This window comes from Mustela erminea, chromosome 11 (genome assembly GCF_009829155.1).
Source record: "Mustela erminea isolate mMusErm1 chromosome 11, mMusErm1.Pri, whole genome shotgun sequence".
Classification (NCBI taxonomy): domain Eukaryota; kingdom Metazoa; phylum Chordata; class Mammalia; order Carnivora; family Mustelidae; genus Mustela; species Mustela erminea.
The window spans coordinates 71,424,459-71,443,150 of NC_045624.1; the positions used below are offsets into that span (position 1 = coordinate 71,424,459).

Consider the following 18,692-nt stretch of genomic DNA (forward strand, 5'->3'; position numbering starts at 1 on the left):
GTGAGATAACAGGATAATTGTCTTTGATCTGATTGACTTATTTTGCTAAGTATATTCCCTCTAGTTCCATCCATGTTTTTGGAAATGGCAATATTTCATTTTTTGGTGGCTGCATAATATTCCATTGTGTATATATACACACACCGTATCTTTATGCATTCATCTGGGCTCTTTCCATAGTTTGGCTTTGAACAGACTTCATTTTAAACCACTGACTCATGACTGATAAGCACTGATAAGTTGTGGAATGCAGAAGCCTGATGTCATAAGGAGGGCTGATGGTCAGATAATGGGACATCTGTGCATCTGCCACCTTCTCCATTCTCTTTCATAGCAGAAGGGCCTTGAATGGCAAGCTATGCTCACTAAAAAAGGTCCTACTCAACTAAATGCTTTGGAATACATTTGTTATTTCTGGAACTCTTATTTAGAACCCAGCTGCTTTCATATGGAAAGATTAGTTAATTTGAAATCTTCGAGAATGTAGACTTGTTACCATAGCCTGTTTGTTGGTATAAAATCACAGACTGTCCAGGGGTAAGACAAAATCCTCAGGATATAATAAGCATTCAATACTACTCTCCTTGCTGTTTTAGTGAGATGCCATATTTCAGGGAGGATCCTGGTTCAGCAAAGCTGAGATTTACATTATCTCTATGAGAGCTTCCCAATCTGGAAATTGGCTTGGACAGCAAGAATACTGCTTAATTCTGCTGGATTTAGCATTATGCTTAATACAATTTAAGATTCTATCAGTTAAATGATTTCTGCATCATCCTACTAGGCATGGCTTTGTGAAGACACACTTTTGGACACAAGTAACACTAAACATAATTGGGCAATTATAGACTACTCATGAAAATATCAACATAGAGGGACGCCTGGGTGGCTCAGTTGGTTAAGCAGCTGCCTTCGGCTCAGGTCATGATCCCAGCGTCCTGGGATCGAGTCCCACATCGGGCTCCTTGCTCCGCAGGGAGCCTGCTTCTCCCTCTGACTCTGCCTTCCACTCTGTCTGCCTATGCTCGCTCTCGCTCGCTCTCTCTCTGACAAATAAATAAAAAAATCTTTAAAAAAAAAAAAAAGAAAATATCAACATAGCTTTTAAAAAACAATATAAGTAGATGTAAAGTTGACATAGAGTTATATAGAAAACTTCCTTAAGGGAGAGAGAGAAAAATCCCAATAGTATCTAAAATTAGAAAAACTTTCTAAATCTCAAAATACACATATTTGAGATAATGAGATCATCTGCACTGCCACTGACTGAATGTTTGTGTCCATATCTCCCCACCAAATTCTTACGTTGAAATCCAATCCTCAGTTTGTTGGTATTTGTAAGTGGGGCCATTGGGAAGTGATAAGGTCAAGGGGGCAGATGTCTCATGAATGGGATTAATGTCCTTATAACAGACCTCAGATAGCTCCCCTGTCCCTTCTGCCATGTGATGACAGAGCAAGAAGATGGTAGTCTATGAAACACGAGGCAGGCTCTTACTGGACATCAAATCTACTGGCACCTTGGTTTTGGACTTCCCAGCCTCCAGAAGTGTGAGAAGTTAATTTCTGTTATAAGTCATCTAGTCTATGGTTATTTGGTTACAGCAGCCTGAATGAACTAAGACATACACCAAGCACTACAGTTCAGTTAAAAATGAAGGTTCAAAAAAAAAAAATAAAAAGGAGGTTCCCCACAAAAAGGTTCAAATACAGTGTGGTTAAAATGGTGAAGTCATTTTTATTTCAGTACTTGACAAAATACCCCATAAAATTCAAAACTTCTACCATTATACAAAAATAGGTCTCTACAAGTGATAGTATCTGTCTTCATCACCAGTAGCAAATATATTAGGGCAGAAACATGTAATTCAGTAGCCTTATAAGAAAAGTGCAGGACACCTCAAGCTACACATTCAGCAGTATCATAATGCGCAAAAGTTTAATCTTTTCACCCATCCGATAAATACACAAGGTTTATAATTTAATCATTTAAATTAGCATTCCACAAATATACATGTAATTTAATGATTATTGTGCATGAATACATACACAATGCTAATATGTACAAATTCCAGTTTGTTTTCATGTGCTGGCAAGGGATCTGTATACAATCATAAGCTGTGTTCTTATTGGTCCCGCTGAATATCCACAATACAAAAGCACAAAAGAATGACTGATTTACAAAAGGCAATCTGTTTAAAATCACTTTGATTCATGTTTTAAAGGATTATCTTCTCATGCCAGCATGAAACTGGGTTGAACCTATGAGAGAAAAAGAAGATACATTAATGATTTTAAATCAAATTTCTACCTAAGCCAGACCACTTAGTACAGGCACACCTTGGAGACACTGAAGGTTGGGTCCCAGACCACTGCAATCAAGTGAATATTGCAATACAGAGTCAAATAATTTTGTTTTCCCCGGTAAAAAAAAAAATTATGTTTACACTATAAAAGTGCACAGTTGCATTATATCTAAAAATACAATGTACATACCTTTAATACTTTATTATTAAAAAGTGCTAATCATCATCTGAGCTTATAATCTTTTTGCTGGTGGAGGGTCTTGTCTTGATGTTGAAGGCTGCTGACTGATCATGGTGGTGGTTGCTGAAGGGTGGGGTGGCTGTGGCAATAACTTCAAATAAAGTGAAAATGAAATCTGCTGCATCGATTGGCTCCACTGATCGGCTCTTCCTTTCATGCACAATTTCTCCATATTGACAGCATTTACTCAGTGTAGAACTTTTATTATTAGTGTAGAACTTTCAAAACGAATCAAACCTCAAACTCTGCCACTTTATCAACTAAGTTTATGTAATAGTATAAATCCTTTGTTATCACTTCAACAATCTTCACATTATCCTCACTAGGAACAGATTCCATCTCAAGAGACCACTTACTTGTTTTTGCTCATCCATAAGTAACCCCGCAAACATTAAAAAGTTTCATTATGAGATTGTAGCAGTTCAGTTCCATCTCCAGACTTCACTTTTAGTTCTCCATCTCCAGACTTCACTTTTAGTTCTCCTGCTACTTCCACCACATCTGCAGTTACTACTTCCTCCACTGAAGTCTTCAACATCTTTAAGTCATGCATGAGGGTTGAAATCAATGTCATCCAAACTCCTGTTCATGTTGATATTTTGACCTCTCCCCATGAATCATAAATGTTCTTACTGGCATCCAGAAAAGTGAATCCTTTCCAGAAGGTTTTTGGTTTACTTTGCCCAGATCTGTCAGCTGAATCACCATCTATGGTAGCTAGAACCTTACAAAATGTATTTCATAAATACTAAGACTTGAAAATTAAAATTACTCCTTGATCCATGGGCTGCAGAATGGATATTGATTGCAGGTATGTAAATGCTAACCCCGCTGTATATTAGACCTCTTGGGTGAGTATTGTCAATGAGCAGTAATACTTTGAAAGGGATCTTTTTTTCCTGAACAGTAGATCTCAACAATGGGTTTAAAATATTCAGTATACCACGTAAATAGTTGGGGTGTTCTATCCTGATGGAACACAGGCAGAGCAGATTTAGCATAATTCTTATGGGCCCCAGCATTTTTTTGAACTTAGTCACTAGCTGCCATCAGTCCCTAACTAGAGTCATCCCATCCTTTGAAGCTAGACATGGGACTCTTCATCTCCAGCTATGAAAGCCCTAGATGGCATCTTCTTCCAAAAGGCTATTCCATCCACATTAAGTATCTGCTATTCAGTGTAGCCAACTTCAGGAATGATCTTGGCTAGATCTTCTGGATTACTTGGGAGCTTCTCCATCAGCACTTGTCACTTCACCACGCACTTTTATGCCATGGAGACTTCTTTCCTTAAAATGCATCAACCAAACTCTGCTAGCTTTAAACTTTTCACCTGTAGCTTCCTCATCTCTTTCAGCCTTTACAGAATCAAGGAGAGTTAGGGCCTTGCTCTGGATTAGGCTTTGGCATAAGGGAATCCTGTAGCTGGTTTGCTTTCTTATCATTTGTGTTCATTGCTGTAGCACCTTTATTTTAGCTATTTTTAAAGATTTTATTTATTTGACAGAGAGAGAGGGAGTGAGCACAAGCAGGGTGGGCAGCACAGGGAGGGGGAGAAGCAGGAAGCCTGATGTGGGACTTGATCCCAGGACCCTGGGATTATGACCTGAGTTGAAGGCAGATGCTTCATTGACTGACCCACCCAGGTGCCCTGGTGTAGCACTTTTAATTTCCTTCAAGAACTTATCTTTTGCATTTATAGTTTGGCTCTTTGGTGCAAGAGGCCTACCTTTTCGCCTATCTTGGCTTTTGACTTGCTTTCCTCACTAAACTTAATCATTTCTAACTCTTGATTTTGAGTGAGATGTGTGATTCTTCCTTTCAGTAAAGTACTAAGAAGCCATGGTACGGTTATTGACTGGCCTAATTTCAGTGTTGCTGTGTCTCAGGGTATAGGGTGGCTCAAGGAGAGGAAAGGAGACAGAGGAGTCTGCTGGTGGAGCAGTCAGAACACATACATTAATCAATTGAGTTTGTTGTCTTATATGGGAACTGTTCATGGTGCCTCCTGAACAATTAAAACAGTAACGTCAAAAATCACTGACCACAGGTCTAATGAAAAAGTCTGTGAGAGCTACCAAATGTGACAGAGACATGAAAGTGAGCAAATGTTGGAAAATGGCACCAAGAGACTTCTTCAAACACAGGCCTGCTACAAACCTTCAATACGTAAAAAATGCAATAAAACTGCAATAAAGCAAAACATAATAAAACAAGGTATGCCTGTAGTGATTTCAAATGAGACTGCTACCTATATACCAAACTAACTAGTTCATGAAGGGCGAAGTTACTATTATTCTCCATTAAAAAAATGTTTTATTTTAATGAGCCTGGGTGACTCATTAAAATAAAAAGAGTTGTCTAGGCAACTCTTGATCTCAGCTGAGGTCTTGATCTCAGGGTCATGAGTTTGAGCCCCATGTTGGGCTCTGTGCTGAGCCGCAGAGCCTATTTAAAAAAAAAAATGCAATAAAAAATGCTTTTTATTTTTCTAAAAAAAGTCTTATTCATACTTGAATGGATTTCTATTTCTTAGCTTTATTTATTTGAAAAGGATAGATCACATGCGCACGAGTTGAGAGACAGGCAAAGGGAGTGAATCTTCAAGGAGACACCTTGCTAAGAGCAGAGCCCAGTGCAGGGCTCGATCTTATGACCCATGAGATCATGACCTGAGCTGAAACCAAGAGTTGGGAAGCTCAACTGACCATGCCACCCTCGCACCCCTGAATAATTTTTAAAAGAGATGTTGAATATATACTTAAAAGTCATTATGGCTTGATCTGTAGCAAGGGCAGACTAATGTTAAGATGCTCTTCAAAGTTCCCACCAGGTTGAATGTTCTATACCCTCTACCTCCTGCCTCTTGAAAAATCTTTCAGTCTTTAAAATCGGAGTCTTCACTGAATTCTACTTCTGAAACTAATAATTTATGTTAATTGAATTTAAATTAAAGTAAATAAAAATAAATGAAATCTGAGTCTTGTGAAATCTAGATGCTCAAAACAAAATAAAAACCAAATAATACCAAAGTCCAGCTATGATGATAACAGTTTTCTATGACTATATGTTGCTTGAGTTAGATGATTTCTTGTATGAGGAGACAAACTACTGAAAATAAATCGCTACTAGCCCTGTCTAGTTGGTGGGGATAGAACGAAAAAAAAGGGTGGGTCTTAAAAGTAAAAACAAAATATTGATTTAAACTTAATTTAAAGCACATTAAATTAAAATTCAAACCTCTGAATCAGGAGTGAACTGAAGGGAGACAAGGAAACGAGATTTTCCCACGATGAACAGGGAATCCATATGTCTATTAAGTAAGAATTTCTGTGTGTTTCTGAACAGAGGAAAAAAGGTCATTCTTATAAAGTCTTTTGAATGGAACAGGTTTTGTGGATCATGCAGATGAGCATGGGGTCCGAGTAAAGATAATGGCTGCATTAAATGCTTAAGATCACTTCCTTCCTTCTCTCATCTCCCCACCCCTAATTTGCATGCCTCAGCACATATTATAGCTGACCCTTGGACAATGTGGGGGTTAAGGATGCTGAACCCTTACACAGTCAAAAATCCATGTGTAACGTTATTCTCCCAAAACTCAACTACTAATAGCCTATTCCTGACTAAGAAAAGCCTTATAGGTAAGAAAGAGTCAATTAACACGTATTTCTATATTATATATTATATTCTTAAAATAAAGTAAGCTAGAGAAAAGAAAAAGTTTAAGAAAATCCTAACAGAAAATACATTTATAGTACTGTATTGTATTCGGTGAAAAAAATCTGTACCTAAGTGACCCTGTGCAGTTCAAACCTGTTGTTCAGGAGTCAGCTATACTTGCGAACAGGTTCTCCAGCAGACTCTGTAAGAGTCTCCAGCAGACTCCGTAAGCCTCACAGGACTGTGTACACTGGTGCCTACTGTGCATTTCGTCTAATCAATTTGAGCAGGGAATCTTTTTTGTGGGAGTGAAATCTGGGTGATAAATTATGTCTTGAGTTAAATTCCTAAGTCTAACTTGGTAACTCACAAACTAAACTCTAAGATTTGATTATCTAATGAGGAAGGTCAAGGGGTTTCAGAAAGAGAATGGATAGCTCTGGGTCCATCCAGCACTACGGGGCTGCCAATAGTAATACATGGTGAAGCTGGGAGTACCTGACTGCACAGTTCCAAGTCGTCTCTGCAGTGCCTCTAGCCGAGTGATATAATCTGTCAGGGCTCTGTCAGGGTCATAATTCTGAAGCTGAGAACATGCTAAGGAACCAGGATTTAAATCAGCTGGAGGGCCTGGGTACCTATGAGATTAAAAATATGAACATGAATCCAAATCATCCACAAAGCAAGTAACCTAACAACCTGCCTTCACCCTGCCCTCAAAAGGTAAATCTTTAACTTGAGTTATGAACATAATAACTGATAATTGGCAAAAACAGCCAGAATTCACATTTGAACATTTCTTTACAGGTCTCTACTGTTGGCCCATAGGTAGCAAATATCTGGCTTTGCAGAAAAGTAGTTCTTGGTTTGACTATGAACTTCAGTTTTCTTATATGCAAGGCTGAATGTAGATTAGAGATTCTGAATGTATAGAACCCAGGATCAGAGAAGGTTCCCAGTAAATAATAATTACTTATTATTATAATAATTATAGTAAATTATTAATTATGTAACATATATGTCTAATAAGTATCATTATCAATGCCATCCCTATAATATTTTCCAGTGATCTTATTAAGAATCAGATACTTACTACTTTTACATTACTAGGGTTAAAAACTGAAACTAGAGGGCAGAAACTGTAACTCTGCAGTATTTCTAGTACATAGCCATGCTAAAAATAAACATACATAATCTGTTAGTTCTTGTCTGTTTGTAACACCTGATGTGTTCTGCCAGCTTCATAACCATGTTTCTTAAATCATTCTTTTCTTCACTCAGTGGCTGACATGTCTGGTCAGCTTAGCATTTTGCCTCAGTAGTAGTCTTTCAGTCAATTTGTCTCAAGTACTCGGGGACACTAAGCCAGGCTTAATCTGTATCCCCCAAATGTCTGAGCTTGTGATGTGTATGGGAAAAAACTTCTAATCAACACAAAGCAGCTTCTAAGTCATCATAAAAGCAGCCAGTACAGTTGCTTGTTGCAGAAGTCTTAATAAACACCATGTATGTACAAATACAGCTTGTCATGTAGGCTTTAGAGTTTTCTTTCATAATCCCCAGAGATTGTCAATTTTAGTTAATGCTTTCCCCAATGTTCAACCAGAGAACATACTAAAATAACACTTGGTTCGTTCAGTTTCCTTTTTTTTTTTTTAAAGAAATTATTATCATCATTATTATTATGTTCACTTAAGCCACTCCATAGTAATCATTAGTTTTTGAAGTAGTATTCCATGATTCATTAGTTGTATATAATACCCAGTGTTGGTTTCCTATACTCTTGGAAACCAGGTATATATCCAAATACTGTTTTTGCTTCTCAGTCTTAGGTTATATACATCATATGCAACTAAACATACACCTAGTTATTTAGACACAAAGGAATCAAAACCCTAATACTCTCCTCTTTTGTCTGTTAAGTATTAGCACATGTAACAACTCTTAGGCATGTTTATCAAATTCTTACCTATTCTGAAAAGGTACAGGAGACCTAGAATAGTCCAGCTCTGATCTTGAGCGATACGTAGTATGTCTCGGTTCTCCATATAGCTCCAGGCCGCCAGAAGAATGATAAAATGGGTCAGTCTTTTCAGCACCTAAAGTAATCCAAAATGTACCATATTGTAAAAGAAAAAATATCAAGCCCTTGAAAAATTTCTACAAAACAGAGAAGGGCTCAGAAGACTACTATACTGCACTATACAATACTATCTCCTACTTATAGTCATCTTCAATTATTCTTCCTAAAAAAGAGAAAAAATCGTTTAACTATGATTTTGTTTTCCTTTGAATGTAAGTATTTCTGATAATCTGGAACTGTACCTCAAAGAAAATACATTACTTAATTGGAATATTTTCTTTTTAAAAGACCTCTTCTTAGTTATAATTAGAGGTGAGGAGAGGGGTGTCTGAGTATGTGTGGTTTGGGGAAAAAGATGATGTGGAGAAAAAATATAACCTCAAACTACTCTACCGACTTTTACTAGAAAAAACTTGAAATCAAGATTTGCTAACTTACAACACAGAACTCAATATGGTACAAATTTCAGCTGTTTCTGTGTAAGAATGCGTATTTCAAGGCACTTTGCTTAAGGTACCAAATATATTTCCTCTTTCTCTGCTTAGTAACTGGTAGAATGTGTAAAGGTGGTTTAATATCAATACACAGCTGCATTAATATAGTTATGCTGTGTGTCTGAAACTGTGTATACTTCCAGCTTCTGAGTTCATCCGTATGCATAAAATATTGAAGTTCTAATGTTTGTTTCCACTTTGAGGTGTAGAGAGAAGGAATTTTAACTGTCACCATTATATACAACCTATTTGTAAACTCAGAAACCTGAATACTGCTAAATTGCAAAACTTGAAACCATAACTACCATATGATTAACAACATTCCTATCTGGAATCAGAGTCTTAAATGCAGTTGTTAACAGGACTGGGCTCTAGAGCCAGACTGCCAGGGTTCAATGCTGGCTCTGCCACTTCCTACCAGGTAATCTGAGATAAACAACAAATGCTTTTCATGCCTCAGTTTTTCTTCTATGAAGTGAGAATAACAGTAACCACACTTGCATCATAGAATTGGAAGAATACATGAGAATACATGGACAAAGCAAGACCTAGTGTAAGTGGCCTATAAAAATCAACTCTCATTACTCTTTGAAACAGTAAGGCCCTTGGCTCTGTTGGTTACAGGGTTCTGGGTCTTTGGATAACAGGTACCAGAACACATTATTTGGAAGGTATTACACATATAGTAATATTAAGAGAATCATAAACACAAGAAATCCTATTTTGATGTCACCTGGATTCAGTCCAAAGCCGTCTCTGTTAATATTGATGGAACCAGAACTTGTGACTCGTTGCCACCGTCGAACCAAAAATTTCATTCTAAAAAAGACGCCAAGAAAAAGTTTCACAGCACATCTATAATGGAAAGTGTATAAACATACATTTCCCACAAAAATAAAGTCATTCATTTGAATATGAACACAGAACAAATTTCAACAGTCACGTGACTGCCTAATCTAAAATTATACAGAAGGGGTGCCTAGGGGCTCAGTGGGTTGAAGCCTCTGCCTTCAGCTCAGGTCGTGATCCCAGGGTCCTGGGGTTGAGCCCCACATTGGGCTCTCTCTTTGGCAGGGAACCTGCTTCCTCCTCTCCCTGCCTACTTGTGATCTTTGTCAAATAAATAAATGAAGTATTTTTTTTAAAAAAAATTATTCAGGAGTGCCTGGGTGGCTCAGTTGTTAAGTGTCTCCTTTTGGCTCAGGTCATGATCTCAGGGTCCTGGGATCAAGCCCCACATCAGGCTCCCTGCTCAGCAGAAAGCCTGCTTCTCCCTCTCTCTGCCCCCTGCTTGTGCTCTCCCTCTCTCTCAAATAAATAAACACAATCTTTAAAAAAAATAAATAAGTGAAAAGAATGGAGAATACAAGGCAAATGAGATGGAAGGAGAATAAAAAGACCCTTACCCTGGCAGTGAGACTGAGCTGGGAAAGCTGGAAGAGAAGTGAGGCCCTGGGATCGGGGGTGAAAAAAATGAGGCTTTAAAAGGAAGGGGGATGGCAGAGCAACACACCAGCTGCAGCGAGGTGCTGCCTGCCCTACCCTGGCCCAAGGAACTTTCTAAACGCCAATTTTGATTTCTTAATTCCAATCAGTTACAAAACTCAGTTTTAGGACAGTGAAAATACAACAGACATGTAAGAGGACAAGAAAAAGAGGCAGTTAGAATGAAGTCCTTCAGTGACGACTGGCTTTTATAGAACCTTCCCAAATTCTTCCAATAAAATTAATAACTAACTCCTGTGACCAGTCATTTAGTGTCTTCTAAGTTAGGAGCACACTGGTCTTCCCCACTAGGAAGGGAGCTGCCTTTAGGGATTTAGGCAAGCTTTATATATATTTTTTTCTTCATGTCCCAGCACTTAGCCCTATACACAGCGTACAAGGTGGTAAAAGGAATGGATGATGAGGAAGGAGGAACTGGAACCACCCGGCAACAATGTGGAACAGTAGAGGCAAGGAGGGTCTCGGACTATTAATAAGATAAAGTGTGAACTTCCTTTACAGAGCCCACACAGGTGAGACTTGGGAGCCCTGGCCAATTGTCCTAGCTCTATCACTACAGGCTTTGCAACCTTTCCCTGCCTCGGTTTCCTCATCTGTGAGATGGTATTCTGAGCTAGGTGATTTTAGCTTCTAGTTAAAAACTTCTGTTATATTTCTCAAAATGTATCAGATGTGATCTGATAGGAAGAATTTTAAAAACTGAAATTCTTTTGAAACTGTTCTGGTTCCGACATAAATAAAAAGAAGGCGAAGCATGGAGAAGCCTAGGGATCTAGGTATTTATCACTCAGGTGAGAGTACTGCAGAAGGCCAGGTCCTCAAGGGAGTTTGAGTCCTGGCTCCATTCCAACCACAAATCAGAATGAGTACCAGAGTTCCTAGCATGGAACTACCAGAGAAGAGTGACAAAAGCACTAGCACAGTCCAGCGCCCTCAAGGCTAATCTTGGGTTCGAATACAGAGTTAGGCCAGGGCTTTGTGTAGCTGAACTCCAAGAATGGGTTATTTTAGCAATGAAGAAAATGAATGTGTAGCCCAAGTAATTTTTTAAAATTCCCCCCCCCTTTTGTGATCCCTTTTATTTATATATCTGAGCTAGTTCATGGGTTTATTCAGAGTTAAAATATAAAATAAAACAAACAAACAAAAAATCCAGATTGGACATGCCAGCTACGAGTTACCAGCTCCCTGCCTCTGGGAAGCACTTTTTAGAGGGTCCCCATGGTATAGCATAAAGTATCACTGGCTAAGAGGATGAAAGAAAGAAGCCCGCATGTTTTAATGATGGCAAATGTCTCCTACTGTATGAATACAGAGCACAATAGGCAGAGAAAAGAAAGGATTAAAAATCTAAATCCTTTTAGGACCTATTAAAATGCATTTTCCTCCCAGCACTTTACCTTGAAATTGCCATGGACACTCTGACGGCTGACCGAAACCTGGTGAAGCCCTTTGGACGGTTGGTGAGCACCTCGAGGTCTGTGAAGGCCGGCTGTCCCCCCATCCGGGCAAGCAGAGCCAGTGTGGCATCCTCACATTCCTGGAACCCACCCAGTAACAGCAGCAGGTAGTTCTTCTGATAAATGAGAGCTTTCCGGAAACTTTCTGCCCGAAGGTATTTACCATAAATTCTCTAATGTTAAAAAAAAAGGAAAGAATATAAAGCCATTATTAAGAAGCCATTCAAATTGTTCTCTAGAGGAAGATAACCTAGATTTTATTTTAAAAAGGGGTAGTAGCAGAATGGCAGACACCTTCCTACTGTTTTCTACTCAGTCAGCAAAGTTGAAGGTGAAGATAATCAACCTTAAATTTTACACTTCTGTCTCTTTTTAGTCAGTGGAACGTGAATACAAACCTTATACTTAGGTTTTTGCTTTATTTTGGATTTTAGCCCCTAAAATCCATCATGTTTACTGTAAATATTTTTGTCTTTCCATTATCATTTCAGTTTTTCTTCTCTAACTGCATAGAGCTACTTTTATTATTTAGGCCCACTAATTTATTTAACCTTTTTTTATTTAATGTTTTCAATGTTAATGTCCTCTGTCCCTTTAAGAGTCATAAGCTTAGGTTCACTCCACATTTAAAAACATATTCCAAACATTTTTCTTTCTTTCTGTTTTGAATTTTATGTTAATGGATTAAAAGTAGTTTTATTACAATATTCATTAGTCAGTAGAGAGGCTGTTCAGAGGGCTTACCATCTTACAGAGCATGGTGATGCTCTGATATTGAAAGTAGTAGAGCTTGGGTTGGCAGTGGAAAAGAGAATTTCTGTAATCTATTAGGAATGAGATGGGGGGAAACGAAATCATGAGCTCATGCTGCCATGAGGGCATGCCTTGCCACTAAGGTTCTGTGACCAGCTAGAGACCTGCATTCATGACACACACTGAATAGTGAGACGTAGAGACAGCGTAAATGCCACCTAAATTTCTTTACTCTGTTAAGGTTAGAGAGAGATGAAACAAGGCAAGAACAGAAGAGCAGCTTTGGTATTTGTTTCGAAGGAAGATGGCTCCTACCTTTATAGCAGCATGCTCAGAATCAGGGCTCAGATTCTGAAGTAAAGCTTCATTTCTTAGCTCAGCTTTCAGTTTGTGCACTTCAGCTTCTGCTCTTTTCAAGGACTTTTGGAGAGTCAGCTTTTCTCTGTTCCAGACTTCTTTTTCGGAAGCAATGATGGCTTCAATGTTGGCACCACCACTGAATGAAAACCTAGAAGACTGCAGAGACCAGAGCCTACTTAATGATTTTTAGGAATAAGTCTCTGAAGAAAAATCTAAATTAAACACACTAAATGTATTCCCTGTGGGAACCTGAGCTTTCCAGTCTCAGACAGGGAGCGTTCAAAGCCAATCTCAATTGACAGTAAAGAACATACAATGACTTTAATTATATGGTCCTTTGCTTAGTAGATTAATTTTAAAACTAAAAATCCCTATGGGAGTCTAGCCCCAAGGAAAGACCTCTGAAATAAAAAAAGTCTATAGAGACTTAATAAATGGACCATGTGGGTTCAAATGTAAGACCTATGCCTGAAATAGCCCACTGCAGAAATGGGGGGAAAAAAACCACTCACCCTGCCCACAGGGATGTGGTTCGCTACAGAAGCAGTGTGGATGTGTTATCGTGTATTTGACTGCACAGTTGTCTCACGAGTCTTTCCTAGCTTTATATTATATTCCTATCTTTGTATTACAGAAGCTAGCAGTTTATTTTGTAGCTTTTAACTGAAAAACGTTAAATAAACTGCTAGAGTGGTTATTAGGCCGAAATACAGAATTTAATATCATCTTCCACTTGAGTCACAAACATAATAACTAATAACTAACTGACATGAACAGAAAGAATTCACATTTGACTATTTCTTTACATGTATCTACCAGTAGTCCATAGGTAGCAGAGTATCTGGCTTTGGTTAAGATAAGCAGTTCTTGGTCTGACTACAGACATCAGTTTTCTCATGTGTAAGGCTGAATGTGGATTAAAGACTCTAAATGTATAGAACCCAGGATCTGGCCCAGAGAAGGCTCCCAATAAAGAATGTTTGTTGTTGTTGTTGTTATTATTATTATTATTATTATTACTGTCATCTCTATAACATTCTCCCATAATCTTACTAAGAATAAGATATTTAATATTTTTATATTAGGCTTAAGAATTGAAACCAGAGAGCAGAATTTATAATCCTGCACTATTTCTCACGTGGCCATGCTAAAATTAGACGTACATAATCTTTGCCAGCTCCTGTCTGTCGATACCACCTGATCTGTTCTTCTAGCTTCATAACCATATTTCTCAAATCATTCTTTTCTTCTGCCAGTTGGCTGATATGTCCTGTCAGCTCAGCATTTTGTCTCAGCAGTCTTTCAGTCAATGAGCCACAAGTACCACCTGGGGACACTAAACCAGGCTAGAAAGATAAAATGGTATTAAGGTCGTAGAAGCACAGATATTTATGAACAATGCACATAAACATGTGAATGGGCACTGAGAAAAACAGATTTCATGAAGAACTTGTGCTTGATTTGAGTCTTGAATAACTAGGAAGAATTTCACAAGTAGGAAGGAAGGAAGGGAAGGGCATCTGAAGCAGAAGGAATAGCATGTATAAAGGTACAGTGGTTTTGCTTGAGAGAATGTTGGTTTTAGGGAGCTACAAGTCGCTTGGTAAGGCACGAGTAAGGGCTGCCTTCACTTTATAGGTAACAGACCTAAATGTAGGAAGTGAAGAGCCATAAACGGCCTCTAGACAAGAAGGTGCCACAAACAAAATTTATGTTTTAGGAAAATTCCTTTGGTAGCAGCATGCAAAGTACAGTAAATTAGGGAAGACCATCCCAGTGTTAGGTGGACACATCAGGAAGTCATTACAACAGTTCAGATAAGAAATATTAGAAACCTGAATAAAGGCAATGATTAAGGGCACATTGGACAGATATTTAGGAGGTAAAAGCATGAGATTTAGTCACCACTAGGACACAAAAGTGAGAGTGAAGGAAAGTGGTCTATGGTGACTTGCAACTTTATAAACTGGGCAGTACCAGGACCAGAAACATGGGTTGTGGACAGGAGGAGGAAAGAAAGATGATGCTCAGTCTGGAATGTGCCTAAGAGGTTCCTAAGGGATAACTATGGGGTCCATTTCCCCAAGCAAAGAGTTCCTGTAACTCATGTAAAATATAAACCTGGACCACAGGAGAGAGATACAGACTAGAAACCCAGGCCTCTAGAAGATCAGGTCCATAAAGGTGAGACTTTTTTTTTTTTTTTTTAAAGATTTTATTTATTTACTTGATAGAGATCACAAGTAGGCAGAGAGGCAGACAGAGAGAGAGAGGAAGGGAAGCAGGTTCCTTGCTGAGCAGAGAGCCCCATTCGGGGCTTGATCCCAGGACCCTGGGACCATGAGGAGCCGAAGGCAGAGGCTTTAACCCACTGAGCCACCCAGGTGCTCCAAGGGTGAGACTTTTATCAGATTTGTCCATTGTAGCTCAGAACCCAGGATAGTACCTGGCATATAACAAGTGCCTGATACAAGTATATTCTGTTCAATAAATAAGTCTACTGAGAACTCAGGCTGTGGAAATGAATGAGCTTTCACAGAGAAGAAACATGATGAGGATAGGAGGAAGAAGAATTCATGAAGATGACTGATGAAAGAAAAGGAAGAAATAAGAGAATATTGTCACAAAAGGTAAAAAAAGGAGGATTTTTAAGATGGGAGAGGTCAAAAGTGTCAAATGCTATAAAGAAGTCAAGAAAGAGAATGAAAAGATTTATCAGATTAGTCAACTGAAGACACTGGTGGCATTCTACGGGTGGCTTTGAGAGTGGTGAGGGTATTGCAAAAAACTTCCTTATCATAACACAATAAAATGTTACTATAATTATTCAATAGTGATAATGAAAGTTAATTTCCCCTCAAATTTTCACTCTCTTCTATTATGGAAAAGCAAATTATTATTAATGTTTAAAATAAGTGAAAAGATCAAGTTAAAAACGCTTTAGAAAATACAGTGTCAGTTTCAAATGATTCATACAGCTCCATTCAAACTGTTCTTGATATCTCGTAAGTTTTTTAAAAAATTAAATTAAATTAAAAAAAGAATACTTATAGATAAGTACAATATATTTTATATGTATATACACACACAAACATATCTATACTATAAACGCCATCCATATATCTATACACACACATATAGAGACAACTGATACCACATGTTTTGACGAATAATCTGTTTTCAAGTAGAGAACCACATTATAGGTGAGTACTTCATTAGAAGTGTGTGCCTGTGCTCCACACAGATATATTTACCCCAAAGAGGCAGATGTACTGAAAAGAAGGGCCATATGTACCCCAATGTGCACAGCAGCAATGGCCATAATTGCCAAACTGTGGAAAGAGCCAAGATGCCCTTTGACTGAAGAATGGATAAAGAAGTTGTGGTCCATATATATAATGGAATATTATGCCTCCATCAGAAAGGATGAATACCCAACTTTTGTATCAACATGGACGGGACTGGAGGAGATTATGCTGAGTGAAATAAGTCAAGAAGAGAAAGTCAATTATCATATAGTTTCACTTACTTATGGAGCATAAGGAGTAACACAGATGGTATTAGGAGAAGGAAAGGAAAAGTGAACTGGGGTAAATCGGAGGGGGAGAAAAAGCATGAGACTGTGGACTCAGAAACAAACTGAGGGCTTTGGAAGGAAGTGGGGATGGAGGGATGGGTGTGTCTGGTGGTGGGTATTAAGGAGGGCATGAATTGCATGGTGCACTGGGTGTGGTGCATAAACATAGAATCTTGGAACACTGAAGAAGTAAGATTAAGTTAAAAAAAAAAAAAGAATTTTTAAAGTCTTACCTCTTCCCCTGTTTGGCCAGTTAATTTCTGCAGTTGTAAAATAATTCCATCAATATTTTCCTGAACCCACATGAAATCTTCATCATCGGCTGTTTCAAACGGTAGTCTTCAAGAAAAAGACAGAAAGTCAAAACATACCTTTCTCAATTAATGGTGCTGACCAGCACAAACTTAACCGATTAGGTGGCACTCTATTTCACCTATCTTCTCCTTTACATTAAAGTGCTCTCTTTCCAGGGCTCAAGGTGTTCAGATATGTTAAAAGAATAACATCTCCTAATGTGAACATGCATTAACTTTAAAATTTCAATTCCCCGCCCTTGGCTAGCTATTAGTGAGGGGGTGGCTCTATCCAGCTTGTCTAAGAATGCCATTTCCAAACATCAGGAGGAATAGTCTAACCTATTGGAGGCTTTCTGGGCCAGATGCTGCAGTTTTGAAGCCACAAGTTGAAGCTTTTGTCTGAGGATTTCTAATTCATGATTATAGCCAGCTCCTCCTTCATTCATTTCAACCAGCTTAGAATAACTTGATTCCTTTGTCTCTCCTTCTATTTTCTGTTGAAGAACCCAATTTCTAGTTCGATCACTGGTTAAACTCCATGTGGTTGGCTAGCAATTTTTGGCAGAAAAAGAAAAAAGCAGTAATTCAAATGAACAGTGAATCACATTTTTTCTCAAGGGAACACACATATTTATGGTTTATACTCCAAATAAGTTTCCATGAATTTCCTTTTTTTAAAAAAATCATTTGTTCCTAACTATTTATTTTTATTTTTTAAAAGATTTCATTTATTTATTTGAGAAAGAGAAAGACTGAGAGAACAAGTGAGAGGAGGGGGAGAGGGAGAAGCAGACTCCCTGCAGAGTAGGGAGCCTGACATGGACTCGATCCCAGGACCCGGGGATTATGACCTGAGCCATCTAGACGCCCTGTCCATAACTGTTTAAATAATTTAGTCCAGTACTAAATTATATGTTCAAAGGGCTATAGTATTCTTTTAAAAAATATTTTAAAACAGTATCAATTTACCTCATTAAGATTCTGATAGAGAATTCTTCTACTTTCTCGTTTTTCTTCTCGTTCTAGTTCTTGTTTCTGGAATTCCTGCATAATTCCCTGCAGTCGCTTTCCTTCAAGGTCTAACTTATAGACTTGTTGCCTTTTCTCCTCCAGCTGGCGCTGGAGATCTTCCACTTTGGACTGGAGCTCATGCATTTTTTTCTGTCCCTCAGTGTTGGCCTCTTGTTCTGTCTGCAACGTCTTCCTGTGAACCTGCCTATCCTTTTCCATTTGCTGTCTTGTTTGCAAAGAATCCAGTTTATATTTCTCGGTCTCATTTAACAATTCTACTATGCGACTGTGTTTCTCCTCCAGCTGTTTCTGTAGCTCTTTAAGGAGGTCCTCAGAGGGTAGGGAGGGCCGAGGCTGCCCACTATCATCACTGCTCTGCAAGTGAGCATGCAATTCTCGCTCCCTATCCAGGGTACTACTCATCTCCCGTATTCGAACTTTCTCAGATTCAAGAAGTACTTGAAGCTCTAAGTTTCGACCTCGTTCTTCTGATAGCTGGGCATCATGTAGCACTCTCTGTGATTCTATTTTCTCCTGTGATTCATTAAGTAGTTGTTTCTGTTGCTCCAAAAGTAGATTTAGCTGAATATTCCTTTGTTTCTGACCCTCAAGTGAAAATTTCAAATCCTTGTAGAAGAAAGTTGAATTTAAGAATTTGTTAAAATTATTAAAAATCCTTTATAAGTATACTATAATTATCCTTTAGTAATACTAAGTTGGTAGTATTTGGTAATAGAACGGATTATTCAGGTTACTAAATTTTCAATGGTTAGAGCTTAATTATTTGGACAGCCAGATGATTTTCATCAAAGAACATAAAAAAAATATAGATAAGCTAAATAATACTTTCTCTCCAAACATTAATCATATCTAGTCAAGGAATATGAAGCAGGGTATATTCCGTCTTGAAATAATGATTTTAAAAAAAGATTTATTTATTTT

The 18,692-nt window shown here is 38.2% G+C and overlaps 1 protein-coding gene across 7 annotated transcripts in view; it reads right to left on the minus strand.

Moving 5' to 3' along the window:
* Nucleotides 1-1,713: 1,713 nt before the first annotated feature.
* AKAP9 (A-kinase anchoring protein 9) overlaps nt 1,714-18,692 on the minus strand; it is a 194,756-nt gene continuing 177,777 nt past the window's right edge. For all 7 annotated transcript variants that reach the window (XM_032305898.1, XM_032305897.1, XM_032305899.1 and 4 more), the window contains 10 exons: nt 17,709-18,377; nt 17,079-17,287; nt 16,677-16,782; nt 14,030-14,212; nt 12,822-13,022; nt 11,694-11,926; nt 9,521-9,606; nt 8,180-8,309; nt 6,709-6,848; nt 1,714-2,262 (listed from right to left, as the gene is read on the minus strand). In XM_032305898.1, the coding sequence (XP_032161789.1) occupies nt 2,228-2,262; nt 6,709-6,848; nt 8,180-8,309; nt 9,521-9,606; nt 11,694-11,926; nt 12,822-13,022; nt 14,030-14,212; nt 16,677-16,782; nt 17,079-17,287; nt 17,709-18,377 (1,992 nt within the window). In that variant the 3' untranslated portion in view covers nt 1,714-2,227. The remainder of the gene's footprint in view (nt 2,263-6,708; nt 6,849-8,179; nt 8,310-9,520; nt 9,607-11,693; nt 11,927-12,821; nt 13,023-14,029; nt 14,213-16,676; nt 16,783-17,078; nt 17,288-17,708; nt 18,378-18,692) is intronic.